Source organism: Haemorhous mexicanus, chromosome 29 (genome assembly GCF_027477595.1).
Source record: "Haemorhous mexicanus isolate bHaeMex1 chromosome 29, bHaeMex1.pri, whole genome shotgun sequence".
NCBI lineage: Eukaryota > Metazoa > Chordata > Aves > Passeriformes > Fringillidae > Haemorhous > Haemorhous mexicanus.
In genome coordinates, this window is record NC_082369.1 from 3,980,177 (window position 1) to 3,998,311 (window position 18,135).

At 47.8% G+C, this 18,135-nt stretch overlaps 1 protein-coding gene across 1 annotated transcript in view; it reads right to left on the reverse strand.

Moving 5' to 3' along the window:
* The window catches only part of INSR (insulin receptor), a 63,193-nt gene extending 47,026 nt beyond the window's left edge, over nucleotides 1-16,167 (reverse strand). The window contains exons 1-2 of the mRNA XM_059869921.1: nucleotides 15,889-16,167; nucleotides 7,084-7,635 (exon numbers count right to left, since the gene is read on the reverse strand). Coding sequence (XP_059725904.1) covers nucleotides 7,084-7,635; nucleotides 15,889-15,973 — 637 coding nt within the window. The 5' untranslated portion in view covers nucleotides 15,974-16,167. The remainder of the gene's footprint in view (nucleotides 1-7,083; nucleotides 7,636-15,888) is intronic.
* Between the last annotated feature and the right edge of the window lie 1,968 nt (nucleotides 16,168-18,135).

Genomic DNA, 18,135 nt, shown 5'->3' on the forward strand with positions numbered 1-18,135 from the left:
CTCCCATTCATGCAGTACCAACACATGTTAACTCTGTCACTCACTATTATTATTATTATTATTATTATTATTTTTTACATTCTCTGACTTCCCCTCGCACACCCAGAGAGCAGCATTTTCCAAAGAATGTGCCTGCCAGATCTCCTGCTTTTCATCTAACAAGGGGTAGTGCAGGTTCCATTGTTGAAGCAAAAAAAGGGAACTTGGAACTGCTGCTGAAGGGGGAAAAGTTCTTCCTGAAGCACCCTTGGAACTGCCAAGGAGCCAATGCCAGGAGCAGACAGAGATTTAAAACACCCTGAGTATCCTCAGTGCTGAACCACTGCATGGAACTCCTCTCAGCCTCCTCAAGGGCCCAGACACCAACCCAAAGATCAAGTGGTTTTGGGAAAGGCTAAGGGTGAAAGAATTAAAATAGCAGCTTGAAGCAAACAAGGTGAAGAATTTCCCAGTTTTTACCATATCAGCAGCAAAATACCTCATTCTCCTTTTTAACTCTTCAAATCTTTTGTCTTGACAAGACTTTTGTACAGGAATTCAGATCTCTCTGAGCTATGGGGAGGAATTCTCTGTGTAATTACATTTCCAAAGATGACATGGGTCAGACAGTTCCTTCTCAAGGAACTGGGGCAGGACAGGAAATCTTCATTTCCCACCCCAAATTTAAGTAAAGGTGCAGCAGTGAAGAACCTGATGAACCATCAGCTCAGCTGCACCCATGGGGATTTCTCAGCAAGCTGAGACCCTGTATTGAAATCCTAGAGCCTTGCATCACCCAGCTCAGTGGAGAAAAGCTGCTCCAGTTTTCCCCCAGTTTTGTTTGGTGTTTCCAAAGGAGCACAGTCATTTATAGGAGGGATTGTTTCCACCCCTTTTCCCCAACTCTGGGCTCTATCACAACCCCCAAGCACCATAAATCTCTTAACTACTCTTAATAAGCTCAAGTGAATTAGTTTAGGATGTCTCAGGGCTGGCAAAGTGTCACCAGTGCCCCTCAATAAAACCAGAGCTTGGCAGGGTCAGCACAGACACCCCAGGGAGATTATCAGGTGTCAGTTCCCATCTGGCATTTGTCAGAGCAAGGGAAAAGCAAAAAAGGCAAACCCTTATCAGATCTCCAAATAAAAGGAGCACTTCCACTTCATGTAGTAGCAACTGGAAAAATTTCCTTTGTGTTTGAAGCTTTAAAAATATCTTTGCCCTTGAGGTTGGCTGAGTCTGCTCAGTGCTTCAAGACCCCTTTCCCATACAAAGGTAATAAAACCAAGCTCGTGGTTACAGAAATTCCCAGCACATAAAAATTACAGGAAGCTGTTGCTAAGTAATATTTCTACCTAAGTAAACATCACAAAGCGTTTCCCACACACACCTCTGAACTTTGTTATTCAAACCTGCCTTGAAGAAGTTCAGAGCTGCAGATTTTCTGCTGGCACTGGTCTGGCTGAGAGTGCTCAGTGCTGTTTCACAGCAGTTGAAAGACATTTCAGGCTGAGCAGAGTTTTTCTCAGGGCTTTGTTGTGCTGCTTTTACTTGGGAACAAAGCAGCTCCTCAGTTCCTTACCTGTCCCTTATCTGTCCCAGAATTTTCCCCAGATAAATCACAGGGAAATTAAAGAGAGATCCTGTTGCATCCCTTTGTCTCTAGACCTGTTTCCCAACATGACAGAAAAAAAAATAAACCATAGAATATCCTGATTTGGAAAGGAACACAAGGATCATCGAGTCCAGCTCCTGGCTCTGCACAGAACAACCCCAAAAATCCCACTCAAAACTAGGAAAAACATTATTATTTTCACACAGAACCTTTCTTTAGCAGCTCTTTGCATGTCAATTATTCCACACTGTCATCCTTTCCATCTGCTGCTTTACATCCTCTTCAATGGACACAAACTGTTTCATCTACTTTCCACAAAGTCAATATTTTGCCACAAATTCTAAATTGCACTAATGGAGAAACAACTTTTGTTTTTATCATAAAAAAATAAGATAATAGACAAAAAAAAAGGAGCCTACAGACAGACCTGAAATGGCTCACACTGAAAATAACTCAAATTTCCTGGTAGCAAGAACCCCCAGAAGAAGCAGGTAACAGATTCCTCCAAAGGTTTCATTCAGAATGAACAAGAGAACTTGAATTCTACCTTACCTTCTAATGAATGAAGCCTATAGCTCACAGAATTATAGAATTAATCTCAGGATGGTTTGGTTGGAAGGGACCTCAGAGCCCACCCAGCACCACCCCTGCCATGGCAGGGACACCTCCCACTGTCCCAGGCTGCTCCCAGCCCTGTCCAGCCTGGCCTTGGGCACTGCCAGGGATCCAGGGGCAGCCCCAGCTGCTCTGGGCACCCTGGGCCCACCCTCAGAGTAAAGAATTTCTCCTTTACATCTGGCCTAAATATTTCCTCTTCTAGCTGAAAACCATTCCCCCTTTTCCTATCACTACTTGGCCCTGTAAAAAGTATTTCAGACATCCATCCTTATACCCCAGGAATGTGGCCCTTCAGTGCTCACCAAGGGACTGGTGATATTGCAGATAATTCTGTTGGGAACTTTTATTTGGCCATTCCACTTTTCCTTCCTACTGCCTTACTCCACTTCCACATGACCAATAAAAGGCAATAAAAGGCTGAAGCAGCCTTTATAATTAGACTGTCAAAGGCATCAGCCTGCTCCAAGTTCTGCATGGACAGAGCAGCCTGACTGCAGGGAGAATTGGCAGGAAATCCTATTTCAGAGGGAATTGCTCCTTCCACAAGAGGAGTGACAGACATATAGAAAAAAAAAAAAAAAAAAAAGACGTGGAAAAAATGTGAAATATGAAAATGATGTTTGGCAGATGCAGAGCGAGGTCTAGGACGTGGCATTTGCAGCATTTCTGTTGTCTGCATTCTTCAGCAAAGACGCTCTCTGCAGTGCAGGACCAAGAAGTACATTCTGATGGCAATAAAATAACTGTGTTTGTGAAAAAAACCCTGCTCAAAATGTCAGCAAAGAGGTACAAAACCCCCAGAACAGGAACAGCACTTGGCTGCCATAAACAGCATCAGGCTAGACCCAAATTCCAAACAGACTACACATTTCCCTCCCTGCCTACCCAAAATATAACATGAGTTGGCCTTAACTGAACTGACTTGGTTTTCACACCAACATGAGTGATTTAGGAGAAAAAAAAAAGAAAACTCTGAGGAAGCAAAAGATCTCAATCCATGGTGGATCCACCTACACATCCCTGCAGTCAGACACAGAATCCTCAATGCTGCCACTGCTTTTTCCAAGGGTGCAGCTGCCCACAAATGATTTCAGTTCCTCCCCAACCTTTGCTCCAATGTCTGTAAGAGGATCCTTTACTCTGTTGTCCTGAACACTGTTATCACCAACTGAAAAAAAAAAAGTCAAAAATTCCAAGCTGGGATTGTAGCTACAGGGATGATTCAGAGCCTTGGATGTGTGCCTTGGAGATAATTCCATGCTATAACTGAAAAGTTAGTTTTGGAGTCAACTGGGATATTTGCACTGATTAAATAAAGGAATAATTAAATAAAGGAGGGATAATGTGGAGCAGCCACAGAGAGCTGGCAGGGGAAGGGCAGGGAATGGTGTGGCAGAGATGGGGACAGCAGGACCCCACTCCAGCCCCAACTCTGCCACTTCCCACACACACAAGACCTTTCAGAGAATCCCAGAGGCCTCAGGGCTGGAAAAGACCTTTAAGATCAAACCCCACCCTCAGCACCAGCACTGTGCTCATCCCCAAGCCCTGTCCCCAAGTGCCACATCCTCACAGGGATGGGGACTCCAACACCTCCAGTGCTTCACAGCCTTCTCCATGAAGAAGTTTTTCCCAATTTCCCATTTAATCTCCCCTGGAGCAACTTGAGGCCATTTCCTCTCATCCTGTCCCTTGCTCCTGGGAGCAATCCCCACCTGGCTCTCCCCTCCTGTCAGGGAATTCATTTTCCAGCCTTCCCACAGGTGCTCTCCCAAATTTCTTGCCCATTTCCTAATATTTTCCAGTGAGACTCCAAGCCCAGCAAGCTGGAAAAGCCGGTCAGCTTGGGACTTGTCTCTGTCAATTGACACCCACTCTGTAAAATCAAAACAATCAATATTTACATATCCTTCAAGGGTTTTTCCCACTCCCAGGGCAGCAGTTTAGACAGCAACAACTTCCCATCCAGAGATGCAAAAAAAAATTAAAAAAAAACAAAACCAAAAACTAAACCAGAACCAGGAGATTCTACACCAAGTTTCATTAAACAAACCAGGGGTACAAAAACTCCACACAAAACCAAAGTTCCCTCTGAAAATGATACCGAAATTGCTGCATTTCATTCTGGTTAGAAAATAAAGAGAAAAAAATTAGAGAGAATACACTTAAATCCAGAGAGTCAGGAGACTGCAGCATGGCATTAGGTGCTGCAGATTCCCAGATAAGCTGCAGAAACACAGAGGGAAAGATTTCATGACATCAATACCCTGGGTACTGGGTATTGTAGGAAATTTAGAACAACTTTTGAACAACTAATATGGTCAAGTAGAAGCTGTTTATTGTTTTTATTCCATTTTTATAGATTTTGTAAACTACTAAATATACACTTGTTGATGGGTGTTTTTGTTTTGTTCACTTGGTTTTTGTTTGTATTTTTTAGAGTATTTGATTGGTTATAGTTTAGATAACTATGAAACTAACTAATAAAATATCTATTTTAGATATTTTATTTTCTGCTAACTAGTTTTTGTGGTCTTGGTATTGAGTTTCTCAGCCTCTTCCTTCCTAATTCAGCACAATTTTTGTTCTTGAGGCTTTGACAACAAACTCAGGAGCAGCCTGGCTGGTGCACACTATGCACCCTTGCAAACACATTGCAACAACTGGGAGCTGCTGTGAGGCTCTTCAGGCTAAGGAAAGCCAAAACACAATTCACACAAGCTTTTAATAATCTTGACAAAACAATTACACATGCTAAGGATACATTAGGGCTGGCAGGAGAACAGAGAGGCAGCGATTGCACCGGCAGGTTGGCTAAATAAATGTCACTTAATCTCCACCACTGGCGTGTGCTCAGAGTCTAAAGGCTACTCACAAACAGACAAAAAAAGGTCTAAAAACCCTCTCAGGCTGTCAAAACAACTGCAGAAGCACAGGGGCAGGTGTCACAAGGCACGGGATCACACAGATCCCAGCCTGTGCCACCAAAAACCTAAAGTCCAAATCCCAGCGCTCAAACAAAGATAAGCCTGGCTTGTTAAGTGGTTTGGGAAGTGCATTCCAGTCACTGCCCAAATATTCAGGAGCATGGCTTTCCTGCTGCTCCTTCTGCAAGGGACACACAAAACCAGGGCATCAGTGAACAGTGCCTTCTGGAACCATTTTGAGATGAAAATCTCAACCTCGGGGTCAAACAGACTGAGCTGAGGCAGGTACTGGACAGGTGCCCTCCAACAAACTCTTGCATCAGAGGCTCAGGAGTTCAGATTCCTGTCCCAATGGTAAAATATTACCATTACAATATTACATTTCTCTAGGTTTTATGGAAATAGGCAGTTTTTTAAAGGAGAGAAAACCATCCATTCCAGTCTGCTCCAAAACAGCCCCAGAAAATTCACAGGAATTTTGGGGCATTATGTTCCAGGCACTAAAAAAGTGCCAATTAGACCTTTACCCTTATGAAACAGCAGAGAACACAGCACATGAAAGGCATAAGAAACCAGGTTTCAGTGCTGATGTAACTGCATACCTGAAAGTTTATAAATAAAATGCTTTACAATCTTATTTTTCATTTTAAAAAAGGAACACACGTACACACTTGCATCTTCTTGCTCATACCCTGTTATTCTGGCCACAAAAAATAACCACTTTCTTTAAAAGGAAGCTGGACAATTTTGGGGTGAGGAGTAGCAGAGGGGAAACCACATTAATTGCATTAGTTTGTGCATACTGGTAGGAATTCCTCCTCAAATTTGGCACTTAGCACTCAGAGCTGCCCTTTAAAGCTTGGCAAGAATTTCTCTCCAGCCCACAAGTTTCCTAATTTCATCTCAGGACACACTGGTTCGTTTGGATGCACGACCTCCAGAAAGGCAGACAACCCTAAATGTGTCACTCTCACCTCAATTCACTTTGCTCCCTGTCAAGTCAGATTTAACATAAATCAAAGCCAATATATAATTAAAGCTAAGCTTTAGGTCAGTTCCAAGTTTGGAAATAAAACAAATCTGTATGAAATTAAAAGCAACTCCAATACATTTGAGGACTGAGGTGGCAAGAGCAGTGAGCTTTTTGAACACAGCTTCTGCCCTGAACCAAAGCCCCGGGCTCAAAGCTCTGTTACTTCACCCTCTAGCCCATCCAGGTCCTCTCTTCTCCTTCTCCCTTCCCCTTCAGGTCTGACTTGGCTTCCAGCTCCTTCTCTGTGCAAATGCTGCTCACCCATCCCCAGATCTTACACCTTTTTATGGCAGGAAGGTTTTGGTGAAGATGGAATTGCACCTTTCCAGAATGGGGTTTATTCCACTGAGACTTTTCCTCACTGTTGTGCTCCCACCTGCTGCAGCCTCTCAGTCAGTCTGGACTTCCATTCCCTCCCCAAACCCCAGTAAAGACACTCAGAGTACCAAGTGCCATCCAAGACACTCACAGTCCATTAAAATGGTGAGCTCTGGGCAGCTCCTGACTCTGCAGGAGAACCAAACAAAGAATTCTGGATGCCTTACAAACACCGGTGAAAGAACTGCTCAAACCCATCCTAAAGGTTTTCTCTTCATCTTCTAAGGTCAGTTTTCAGCCCTGCTTTTAGGAATCTGTGCTTACAGGTAGCAATCAGCAGGCACCTGTCAGGCCTCCAAGAATCCCAGAGTGGTTTGGGTGGGAAGGGACCCCAAAGCCCACCCAGTGCCACCCCTGCCATGGCAGGGACACCTCCCACTGTCCCAGGCTGCTCCATGCCCCAGTGTCCAGCCTGACTTGGGCACTGCCAGGGATCCAGCTGCTCTGGAAACCCTGTGCCAGGGCCTCACAGGTCCTGACAGGTCAAAATTTGACAGCAAAGCCCCAGCTGAGACCCCTGACCGTGCACTCACCTCTCTGGCAGCGATCGTGCGTCCAGCAGCGCTCGATGAAAATCCCGTTTATCACCGTGGGGGGACAGTTGCTCTTCCCTTTCACAGTGCCTGGGCACACATCTCCACACTCTTCTTTGTCATCCTTGTTGGCCACGATGTAATTGTCTTCTACAGAATCCAAAATCCTGGACCAGTCGATGGTGGACAGGTAGCAGAGCTCGTTGTTCTTCTCAATGCGCACGGCGCCCCGCGTGATGTTCATCAGGTTGTAGAGGCCGATCTCCTTCAGGTGAACCATCTCAAAGATCACCAGGGCGTAGTTGAAGAACAGGTGAGTCCCTCTGATCACAGTGAGGTTAGGGAAGAGGCCCTTCAGGCTCTCCAGGCCGTAGACACGGAACAGCAGCAGGTAGTCTGTGATCATGGTCAGCTTGGGGAAGCTGAGCTCGCGGAAATCTTCGGGTTTGGTTTTGAACATCAGCAGGATCTGCAAGTGGCCCTCGATCACGGTGCAGTTCTCCAGCATGTTCAGCCTGGTCAGGTTGTTTCGGATGTCCATGCTCCTGCAAACTGGGAGGCAAAGGAGAATTTATTTCTTTAACAGAAGGTTAAGTGTTGGAGTTTTCCAACCTCTCAGTTTTGTCCAACCGCGCCGAGCTCCGCTGGGGACTCGTGGCCCTCTCAGCAAGGCAGGCTGCACGTGTTAAGAAATACACAGTGGGGAACATTCCCTGCTATAAGGTTACAAAATAAGAGTATTTCATCATTTTCTCTGCCATCTTGAGTGCCTGCCTGCTGCCTCTGTCATGACTGCAGTGGTAACAGCAGTGCTGGGACATCACCAAGGGAAGAGATGTCTGGGCTGTTCTCTTCAGGTAGCTGCCAGCAACACACCTGCCTGGTCTGAGATTGTGCAATTAATGCCAGGGGATTAGAGGGAGGCATTCAGAATGGTTGCAGGGAGGGGAAGATAGGAAAGAATAATGGCCAGAGATGGTAGAGCTTGGGAAGAGAGCAGAAAAACCTGGAAATGCACAGGAGCACTGCCCACGCTCCTGCCCAGACTCTGCTGACAGGAGTAATTTACTACATTAGTAATTTTTGCCCTGAGCATTCTTTTCAGATGAGGTGTTGGGGCTTTTTTTGTGATTATTTTCTCAAGGGTGCAAATCTCCCTCTCTTGACTATCTGGGCAGTTTATTTCATAGAACCAGGAACCAAAGAACTGGCAAAGTGAACACATGCATGAAGCATAAATTAGAAGGTAAACTCAATAATAGGAATCCAGGCACCAGCAAAAGGAAAAAGTTTGAATAGGGAAATGTTTTTTCAACTCTAAGCACAGGTAAGAAATCAAGAAGGAAATTTGCAGCCCCACACCTCTACAGCACAACAAAACAACCCTTTTGTGACAACCCTTTTGAAACCAACTTCATAGAAACATCAACATAAAGCTCAAATCCAGATGGATTCTTCCTGATTTTTTCCTTTTTGAAGACTGCATCCACTCAAAGGATTCTCTCTTTTGCCTAGAGCTGGGCCAGTGTCTTCCCTCCCCACTTAAGAACAAAAAACACAGGCTCTTTCCTCTTTTTGCCACTATATGTAAAGTTCACCAGCTACAAAACCACCACATCACAGCTCCAAGGGATCAGCCTTACAAAACTGATGTGGACACAAACATCTCACAGTGAGGATTGTCTGACTCCTCCTGGTTTAACACAGGGGTTAAAACCAAATTCTATGCAAATATCTTAATAATTATTCAAAAATTTGCTCCACTGACTGCAAGAAAAAAAAAAATTGGCAACACTAATATGGGATTTGAAGCAATGCTATTGCCCAATGGGATTTTTTGGCACTATATCCAAGTCATTTCATAAATTGCTTTCTGGAAGAAAAAAGCCAATGCACACGGTGCCTCAAGGATTAAGGATGTACTTGGAAAAAGTGGGAAAAGGAACCTGATGACCAGCCAGCAACAATTCTCTGCCCCAGACTGGACTGCTGCACATCCCAACCTGGGATAAAAGACCTGGGAGAGCAACAGCTTCAGCTGAAATGCTCTGGATATTTATTTGCAATAAATAACATTGGTATTTCCACAGAAGCAAGGGCATGGCAGGTCAGGTCAGTGAAAGGAGAAGTAACAGAGGGACACGTAAGAAACTGAAAGACTGAATTCAACTGAAGTCACCAGTGCAGCTAAAATTACCAGATAAATTCAAAATGCAACATCTTGGCTCTTATTTATTCTTTTTCCATTATTGTGGGGTGCACAGCAGTGGTGGGGTGGTCCCCACCACCAGCTGCTGCCCCACAGGAAAATGCACTGCCTGCTGGAATGGACAGCTGACCTTAAGGAAAAGGAAAGGTCAAAAAATCAGACCAGGAATTACTTGTGAGAGTCAGAGCTCCAGGCTATTGCTGTGGCTGAAGGGATGCATGAGTGCCCTGAGCACAAGTGCCTGTGTCTTTCTTCATTTGGGGCACAATGAGGTGACTCACAGGGGCTGGACACGAGCCCTGCACCCACAGTGCCCCTGCCCAGGGCACCTTGAGCAGGGCTGGGAGGATCTGCACTCAGGGATGGCCAGGAACAGCCAAACATCACTGCCTGGCTTTTGAAACCAACTTCACAGAAACATCAACCAGACCATAATGCTCAAATTCAGCTGGATTCTTCCTGAATTCTTCCTTTTTGAAGACTGCATCCACTCAAAGGATTCTCTCTTTTGCCTACGGCTGGGCCAGTGTCTTCCCTCCCCACTTAAGACCAGAAGTGCTGTGGCTGCTTCTTCAGGCTGTAGAAATCTCCCTTTTGTGCAGGAACAGAGCTAGGAGCTGGATGTGGAGGAGCCAGCCCAGGTGGGCAGCCCAGTGCCCAGGGTGGGTGCCCAGCACCAAGGAAACTCAAGGTCCTGGCTGGCAGAGGAACAGATCCAGAGCCAGAGAGGATTCCGAGGGGATGATCTGAATCCCAGGATGGTTTGGGCTGGGAAGGTCCTCAAAGCTCACCCAGGGCCACCCCTGCCATGGCAGGGACACCTCCCATTGTCCCAGGCTGCTCCCAGCCCTGCCCAGCCTGGCCTTGGGCACTGCCAGGACCTGCCCATCCTCACAGGGAACAATTCCTGCCCAATCTCCCATCTAAATTTCATTTTTTCAGTGGAAGCCATTCCCTGTGTCCCTGCACTCACTACACCCTGCACTCCCAGCTCTCACCCCTCTCCTCAAACACTCCAAACCAATTCAATCACTCTGCTCCTGAGCCTTTCAAGCTTTGGACATCCCCACCAACATGAGCCATGCTGCTCCTGGTCCAAACAGCCCAAAAGCTGCTCCAAGATCTTCCAACCTCCACAAAAAACTCAACCATCTGAACACCCCCACAGGATCCAAACCTGCCTCTCTTCCAGCTCTCCCCATCCTGACACAGATTCCCCACTGGAGGCTGCAGAAAAGGTGACCAAAGGCTAACAACTCCAAACATTTTGAAAAGACGTGTAAAGGAACAAAGGTTAGCTAAAGGTGAATCTAAAAAGAAATGAGTGAAGCTTTTGAAGAAATAAAAATATAGATCTAGCTGAGCTGGAAGTACAACAGCCATGGTTCATCAGCTGCTTTTCCCCACATTTAAAGAAAAATCACACTTAATTATTTTTCAAGTTCTACTTCAATTTAGTTTTTAAGTGATAAATGGTATCTAAGCTCCTTCTTTTTAACACCTCAAAGATCAAAGGGAATAATAAGGAATTAAGAACATCTGAAACAAAATGGGCTTTTTAGCTGGAGCTTTCTCCATCTTTTCATGCCTTTGAATTTTCAGCAGTTTCTATCTCCTGTTCATGCAGTAGCAGCTTAAGTCACCCCATAAATTTATTGTTACCAAGACAACAAGAAGCAGTTTTAAGCAAAGTAATAAGTGTTTTTCCACAGCTTCTCTTGATAGTATTTCTTCTGCAAGGACAGGGGAATTAATCAACCATTCAGTAGGAAGGCAAGGCAGGTTTGATCCCAGAAGAAAGAGAGCAAAGTTGAGCCATCAATTATAACACAGACAACCTGGTTTCAAAAAACACATAAATCAGCTTTCAGGGAAATAAAAAAAAGCACAAATTGATTCTCCAGTAGTGAGCCCAAAGCTGCTCCTGTGCAAACGACTGGCAAAACCCCCACCACACATAAATTCCTAAATTTCAGCAGAAACAACAGCACAGCTCTGAGCTGAAAGAGGAAGCACAACTCCATCCCTGCTACCAAGCTACTCACTCAAAAAATTACTAAATCATCCTACACATGTTCCACCAGCCCCCCCAGCAAACCAACCACGCTCTTTAAAAAACAAACAAACAAACAAATCCCAAGATGCCAAAGCCTCTTGGACAAACTGGTTTGGTAACAACCTTCAAGTCCTGAATGAAGAAACCAGATCTGATGCCAGAGGTTAAGTTTTCAAGATAGAGTCTAACCAGGGGAATAGCTGGAACTTAAACCTTGTTTATAGTAAATCATGTGGGTACCAAACCTTAATGATTCACTGCTTCAGAGCTCTGGCCTTTAACAATCAAGATCAGGGTAATCTGGCACAGAAGGATCACAAACCATTTGAGGTAACTATTGGTTAATTCTGCTTTTTTTTGTAGTCTTTGCTGCCTACTGAATAAACAAACTGTTGCAAAAAAAATTACACTTGCTTGGGTTGGGTCACAAGCATTGCAATTCTACATAAAGCTGATTTTTAGAAGTGGCTTTAGGGAACTGGGAAAAGGACTTTTGGGTGTTTCTTGGGATTTTGGGTGTTTTTTTGGGATTTCTTGTTCTTTTTTGGGTGTTTGGGATTAACTGGTGAGACAGGAAAACATCCTGGTACTAGGTTAGAGGGAAGGACTGTGTGACAGCTCCCAGCCTACTGCAGCAATTGTTTAATACACATAAAAACCATCTAATTGTGAAATATGGATTTTTAAGCTTCAGTTCTGCACCTCAGACAGCTGGAGCTGAGCAAACTGGATATGGACTCCAAAATGAGCCCCTGTAAACCTCCAGGCCTCAGGGAACATCTCAGGTGCCTGAGACACTGCCTGCCTCAAACACTCCAAACCAATTCAATCACTCTGCTCCTGAGCCTTTCAAGCTTTGGACATCCCCACCAACATGAGCCATGCTGCTCCTGGTCCAAACAGCCCAAAAGCTGCTCCAAGATCTTCCAACCTCCACAAAAAACTCAACCATCTGAACACCCCCACAGGGTCCAAACCTCCCTCTCTTCCAGCTCTCCCCATCCTGACACAGATTCCCCACTGGAGGCTGCAGAAAAGGTGACCAAAGGCTAACAACTCCAAATATTTTGAAAAGATGTGTTAAGGAACAAAGGTGAATCTAAAAAGAAATGAGTGAAGCCCCTGACTGCCCAAGCCAAGGGCGAACCTCTCCAGGTTTGCCCTTTAAAGCCTGGTTTGGGCTCTCTTTATGCTCCCCTCATTTGGTTCCAAGCCCAAACTGCACACAGGGCTTGTCCTGCCCCATTTCCATGCAGAGCCAGCCAGGGCTGGGGGCAGCACCCCCGGAGCCCTCGGGGTAACAGCGGGGTCTGTGCTGGAGCTGACACACCTGAGCATCCTCCCTGCTCCAAAGGCAGCAGGAACAGGTTCTACACCTTGCCCATAGCAACATCACTGATATTCCACAAGGCACTCACCCCAGAACTGACCTCCAGAGAGCTCTGGGGTTTTACACTCTTCAGAGACAGCCACTGTGCTGCCTCTCCCCAAAACAAAGGGACAGGACATGCTGGGGCCTGGGTTTGGTACAGCCCTGCCCTCTGCACTCACTTTTCCTACTTGATTCTCCTACTTTTCTCTCCTTTATTTCTACTTTTATTCTCATAAAAAATTTCATTCTAGACTGAGTCTCCCAACATAAAAAATTAACACAGGGTTGAGGTGGGACAAGGGAACAGTTTCTTAATGAGTTTACGAGCACAAAAATATCTGCATCAGCCAGATATGATACTAACTAAGAAGCAACCTATTTTAGAAGTGTGCTACTACAGCAATTCACAGAGAATTTGTCCCACAGGATGACTTAGGCAGAGATCTCTCAACTGCATTCCCAACTCTCACATCAGCACCAGGTACTGGAGCACATGTGCAGCTCCCAAATTTAGGGGAAGAATTCAGGAGGGGAGGAAGAGCATTCCAAACACCCATGACTGCATTGATCAGTTTTCTATTAACCAGAAAAGGAGCCCAAAGGAAGCTGCTCCATTAGCAGATGCCTAAAACTAGGTGAGGTAAATCCCACCCCAAATACCAGAGCTAATGAACTGACAGGCATGAGTCATGTGCGAGATTTATTTCAAGAAGTTGCATTATGTTTACACAGTCATTAAAAAAAATACACAAAACTGTCTTTCTTCCCAAAACAAGATATATGAATCTTCATTTCATGCACAAGTCTGGCCTGCTTTCCTTAACCCTTTCTTCTTCTCCTGTCAGTAATTCCTGAACTCAGCAAGTACCTTTAGCCACATGTAGGAGAGGAGGAGGGCTCTCACATCAATATTGAGCTCTTACATGAAGTATTCCTAAAATATTTAGGGAAAGGGGATGGATTGAGGAGGAGAAACTCATAATCTGGATGTAAATGTGAACTTTACCATCCACCCCATTTTTCTACAGAGCCACCTCCATCTACCTGCTGCTTGCCCCCAACTCTGCCTAAAGGCACCCAAGGGGAGAGGAATTCACAGGGCACAAGGAAAAACCATGGATGGGGGGAGTTTTGTCCCTGGAGAGGCTGTCTGTGGGAACACAGGGCACAGATCTCCAAGAAAGCTGCCTCCATCAGACCCGTTGCTCAGGGAACAACTTGTTTGCCCATGCAGCTCTCGTACGTGCATTTCCCCCCCTGGTTTTTTGTTTCTGTTTTCCATCCCCACCGTGGTGCTCCCTGACCTCAGAAAACTGAGCCAAGCCCCCAGAAAATAGAATCAAACACCACAGCCGCTGAAAACCTTTCAAATCAAGTTCAATTATCAGAACCCTGATGGTCCAAACTGTCTGTAGAATACTTCATCAAGTATTTGCATGGTAAAAATGACACGGAAATGTTCCAGCCCACGCTCTGCTTTGCTGTCTTGTGCCCCTGCTCCTCCATCCATGAACTCAAGAGTACATTTTCCTACCACGCTGTAACACAGCAGAGATTAGGGAGCTTAGAACATAAACATGCTTGAACCCCAAAAAGCAAATATGATTTAAATAAATAACCAAATCACAGGCTGTTCTGTGGCAGTAATAATAGTGTTTTCAAATTAGGAACTGCTGGACTCCAGTTGCACACGTATTTATTTATTATTAGTGCTATATGTCAACTGCCTTTTCCATCTCTGCTGGAGGAGGGCAGGTTTGCCCACAGCAGCTGGGGCTGACCCTCCCAAGGTAGCACAGTGTCACCGGCCTCTTGTGAGGTTTCAAATGTGTGAGGGAAGAAACTGAGTTATTTTTGAAATATATGACTTGTCCTATTGCTGAAAGAAGAGGCTGTCTTACAGGAACATCCTGCTTTATTCCCTGGATCCCATACATATCCCAGTAATGTCCATCACTGTGTTGTCTGTACTTGAACTGATTCTCTTGCATTTTCTGATGGGAAAGCCAACAGGCAGATTGTCTATGGGAGACACGACCCACACATCCAGTTAGCTGTCTTTAAATAAATATTTTCCTTTTGTCAAAAAAATGTGTAAGAATCACCCAAAATTAAAGAACCTCTCATTAAAAGGATTTCCTGAGCAAGTTTATTTAACGTAGCCCATCAAAACAGCTCGTAAGGCTTAACCTCGAGCCAGCCGTGGGTTTAACATGCTTGTGACCTCCAACACAACATCTTTATTCCCCTGTCTTGTATTTTACAAGCCCCCGTGTACACACAGAGCCTCCCCCCGGAGCTCTCCCATCTTAATACCTGTGGATTTGGCACACTACCTAAAAGTGGTTAAAGACAAAACCTCCGCGTCTGGCCACACTAAACCCTCCTGAAACCGGAGCCGGTTCTGAGGCAGCCGAGGAGCGGCGGGGGCACAGGGCTGGGGAGGGCACCGGGGAAGGGATCAGAGAAGGGACCCGAAAAGGGACTGGGAAAGGGACCTGGGGAGGGCAGCCAGGAAGGGACCCGGGAAAGGAACCTGGAAAGGGACATGGGGAAGGAACCTGGAAAGGGACATGGGGAAGGAACCTGGAAAGGGACACGGGGAAGGAACCTGGAAAGGGACACGGGACAGGACCTGGGGAAGGGACCGGGGAATGGATCGGGGCACAGGACCCAAGGAAGGGGCCGGAGAGGGGTCCGAGAAAGGGACCGGGGACGGGACCGAGGAAGAGACCCTGGCAGGGCCCGGGGAGGGGACTGGGTAGGGGACCCGGGGAGGAATCGGGGAAGGGAGGCGGGAAGGGACGGGGCAAGTGCCCATGGAAGGACCCGGGGAGCGGCACCGGAGAGGGGCCCGTGCCCTTCCCCGCGCCTGCCCCGGGCGCGGCCCCCGCTGACCCCGGCCCAGCGCCCGCCCGCGCGGGGCCCCGCGGGCCGGGACGCGCCGGGGCAGCCGCTGCCCTCCCCGCGGCTGTGCCCGCTCCAATCTCGGCGCCGCCGGGCCCTGCCCGCCGGCCCCGGGCCGGGGGTGAAGGTGACCCGGGAGCGCTCCGGGCCGCGGCCGCGCTGCCCGCGGGCCCCGCGCAGGTACAAAGGGCACGGCGGGGCCGGGCCCGCGCCGCCGCCGCCGCCGCCGCCCCCAACCCTCCCGGCCGGGCCCCGACTCACTCTCGCCGCGGCCGCGGCCGCACCAGGCTCCCAGCACCACGGCCACGGCCAGCGCCGCCGCCGCTGCCGCCGCTCTCGGTCCCATCCCGCGCCGCTGCCGCGGCCGCCGCCGCCCGGCGCGAATCAGAGCCCGCGGGGCGGGCGCGGGGGCCGGGCCCGGCCGAGCATCGCCGGTGGAGCCCCCGCAGAGCCCCTTTATAGCGCCGGGCCCCTCCCTGCCCGCGGTGTCGGCCCCGGCCCGGCGGCCCCTTCCAGCGCAGGCCGGGCTGGCGGCGGCGCCCCGGCCAGTAAACAAGGGGCTGCCCCCGTCAGCTGCGAGCCGAGCGGGGCGGCCGCAAGAGGCGGCGCGGAGCGCGGGCACGGGACGGGACGGGCCGGGGGAGGAGCAGCGGCAGCGGCCGCGGCGGCTTCCAGCCACCCTTCATCAACCAGCCATCTGTCCGTCCATCCCTCTAGCCGTCCGCCCACCCACCCATGCAGGCCGGCTGTGAGCCCTGCTGGCGCTGCCCGAGGAGCCGCTGTGGCCTCGGTAGCGTTCAGCGAGTGAAACGCAGGAGTGGAGCAGCCTCACCTCGCTGTGGGTTCAGATGGAAGGAGAGCGGGGTTAGGTTAGAGATTAGGGTAAAGATTTTTACTGGGAGGATGAGGAGGCCCTGGCACAGGGTGCCCAGAGCAGCTGGGGCTGCCCCTGGATCCCTGGCAGTGCCCAAGGCCAGGCTGGACAGGGCTGGGAGCAGCCTGGGACAGTAGAAGGTGTCCCTGCCATGGCAGGGGTGGCACTGGATGGGATTTAAGGCCCCTTCCAACCCAAACCATTCTGGAATTGTCTCTCTCTGTCCCCAGTGCTGACAGCCCAGACTGAGAGCAGGGCTGCTGCCCTGGCTGTGCCCATGTCCCTTCTCCTCCTCTCTGAAAGGATGAATTGCAACAGAGCTGGACAGAGCTTTGGATGAGGATACTGTCTACCACTGCCTCTGCTTTCAGTATCACAGAACCCAAAAAGCCATTGCAGATTTCTGGTTCTTTTTCCAGTGGGATTCACCATTTGGTGCCTTTTTTAATCATCTCTGTGCTGCACTCACGCTAAGCCATGACAGTACGTTTCCTGGCAACTTCCAGTAATTTTATCTGGCTCTTGCTTTCAGCCATTTCTGCGAGACAAATGAGTTTTAAACTGCTGGAAAAAAGCCTTTTTAAATTCAAAAATGCTTGGCAAATAGACATCCTTTAAAATTTTTATCCCACCATCTTTAGCTTACAACAGATCTCTCACTTCTGCCTGACATTAAGAGCCCCTGGGCAGGCCAGTGGTGACCAGCAGGTCGCTGTGCCTCAGTCCCTTTGTCTGGACACTGAATTGCACTGTGAGTTTAACCTATTTAAAATACTTTGCACTGTTTTTCCAGGTAAAGAATCACTGCAGTTGTCCCAGGGACACGACAGAGTGTGAATGAGGGGAGGGCTGGTCAGTGGAACCGTGGCTCTGCTGCTGTGATTCAGCCCCGACGTTGTTTGAGGTTTCCCTGTTGGACAGGGTAAGGCTGGCGGCCTGATTCGACCAGAGTAAGCAGGATTAGCTGGGATGGTACCTGTGCAACAATAACTACATCTTGGCATTTGCAGACTATTTAAATGCTGAGATGAAAGGCTCTGCTTAAGTGGGGATGCTTTCTCTGTCATCAGCACAGCAGATGTGTGTCTGCACAGCACAGGAGCTGTTGATTCAGCCCATTGGTGCATCAGAGCCACAGCCAGGGGACAGCATTTCCCCCATTTCTGTCCTTTTTTCCCAAATCCATGCTGCTGCCTCGAGCTGGCAAGTGCAGAGAGACTCGGAACCCCACTCATTCTGGACTGCTTCAGGAAGTAAGGGCAGTTAAGGAATGGAAACCAACAACAAAAGTATGCATTCTCTGCATGCAAATTAACCTGCTTTATGACTGTAGACTTTGCATAAAACAGACAGAGCCAAACATCACCTGGACAGCTCGGGCTGTGTGGAATTTATACTGGGACTGTAACAGCAAGCTGCTCTTGCTTACTCACTTATGTTCTCATTGCCTTTCATGTAATAATGATATCAGCTTACACATTGGCACATGAGGATTAAAGGCTACAGATTTATTATCTTTCCTTAAAATACTATTTTTAGTTTCTAATTACTGATTAAGAACATCAGGGTGCAACCTTTCCAGCATCTTTCCCATACATTCACTGCTACATATTCATCATGCTACAGTGCACTTG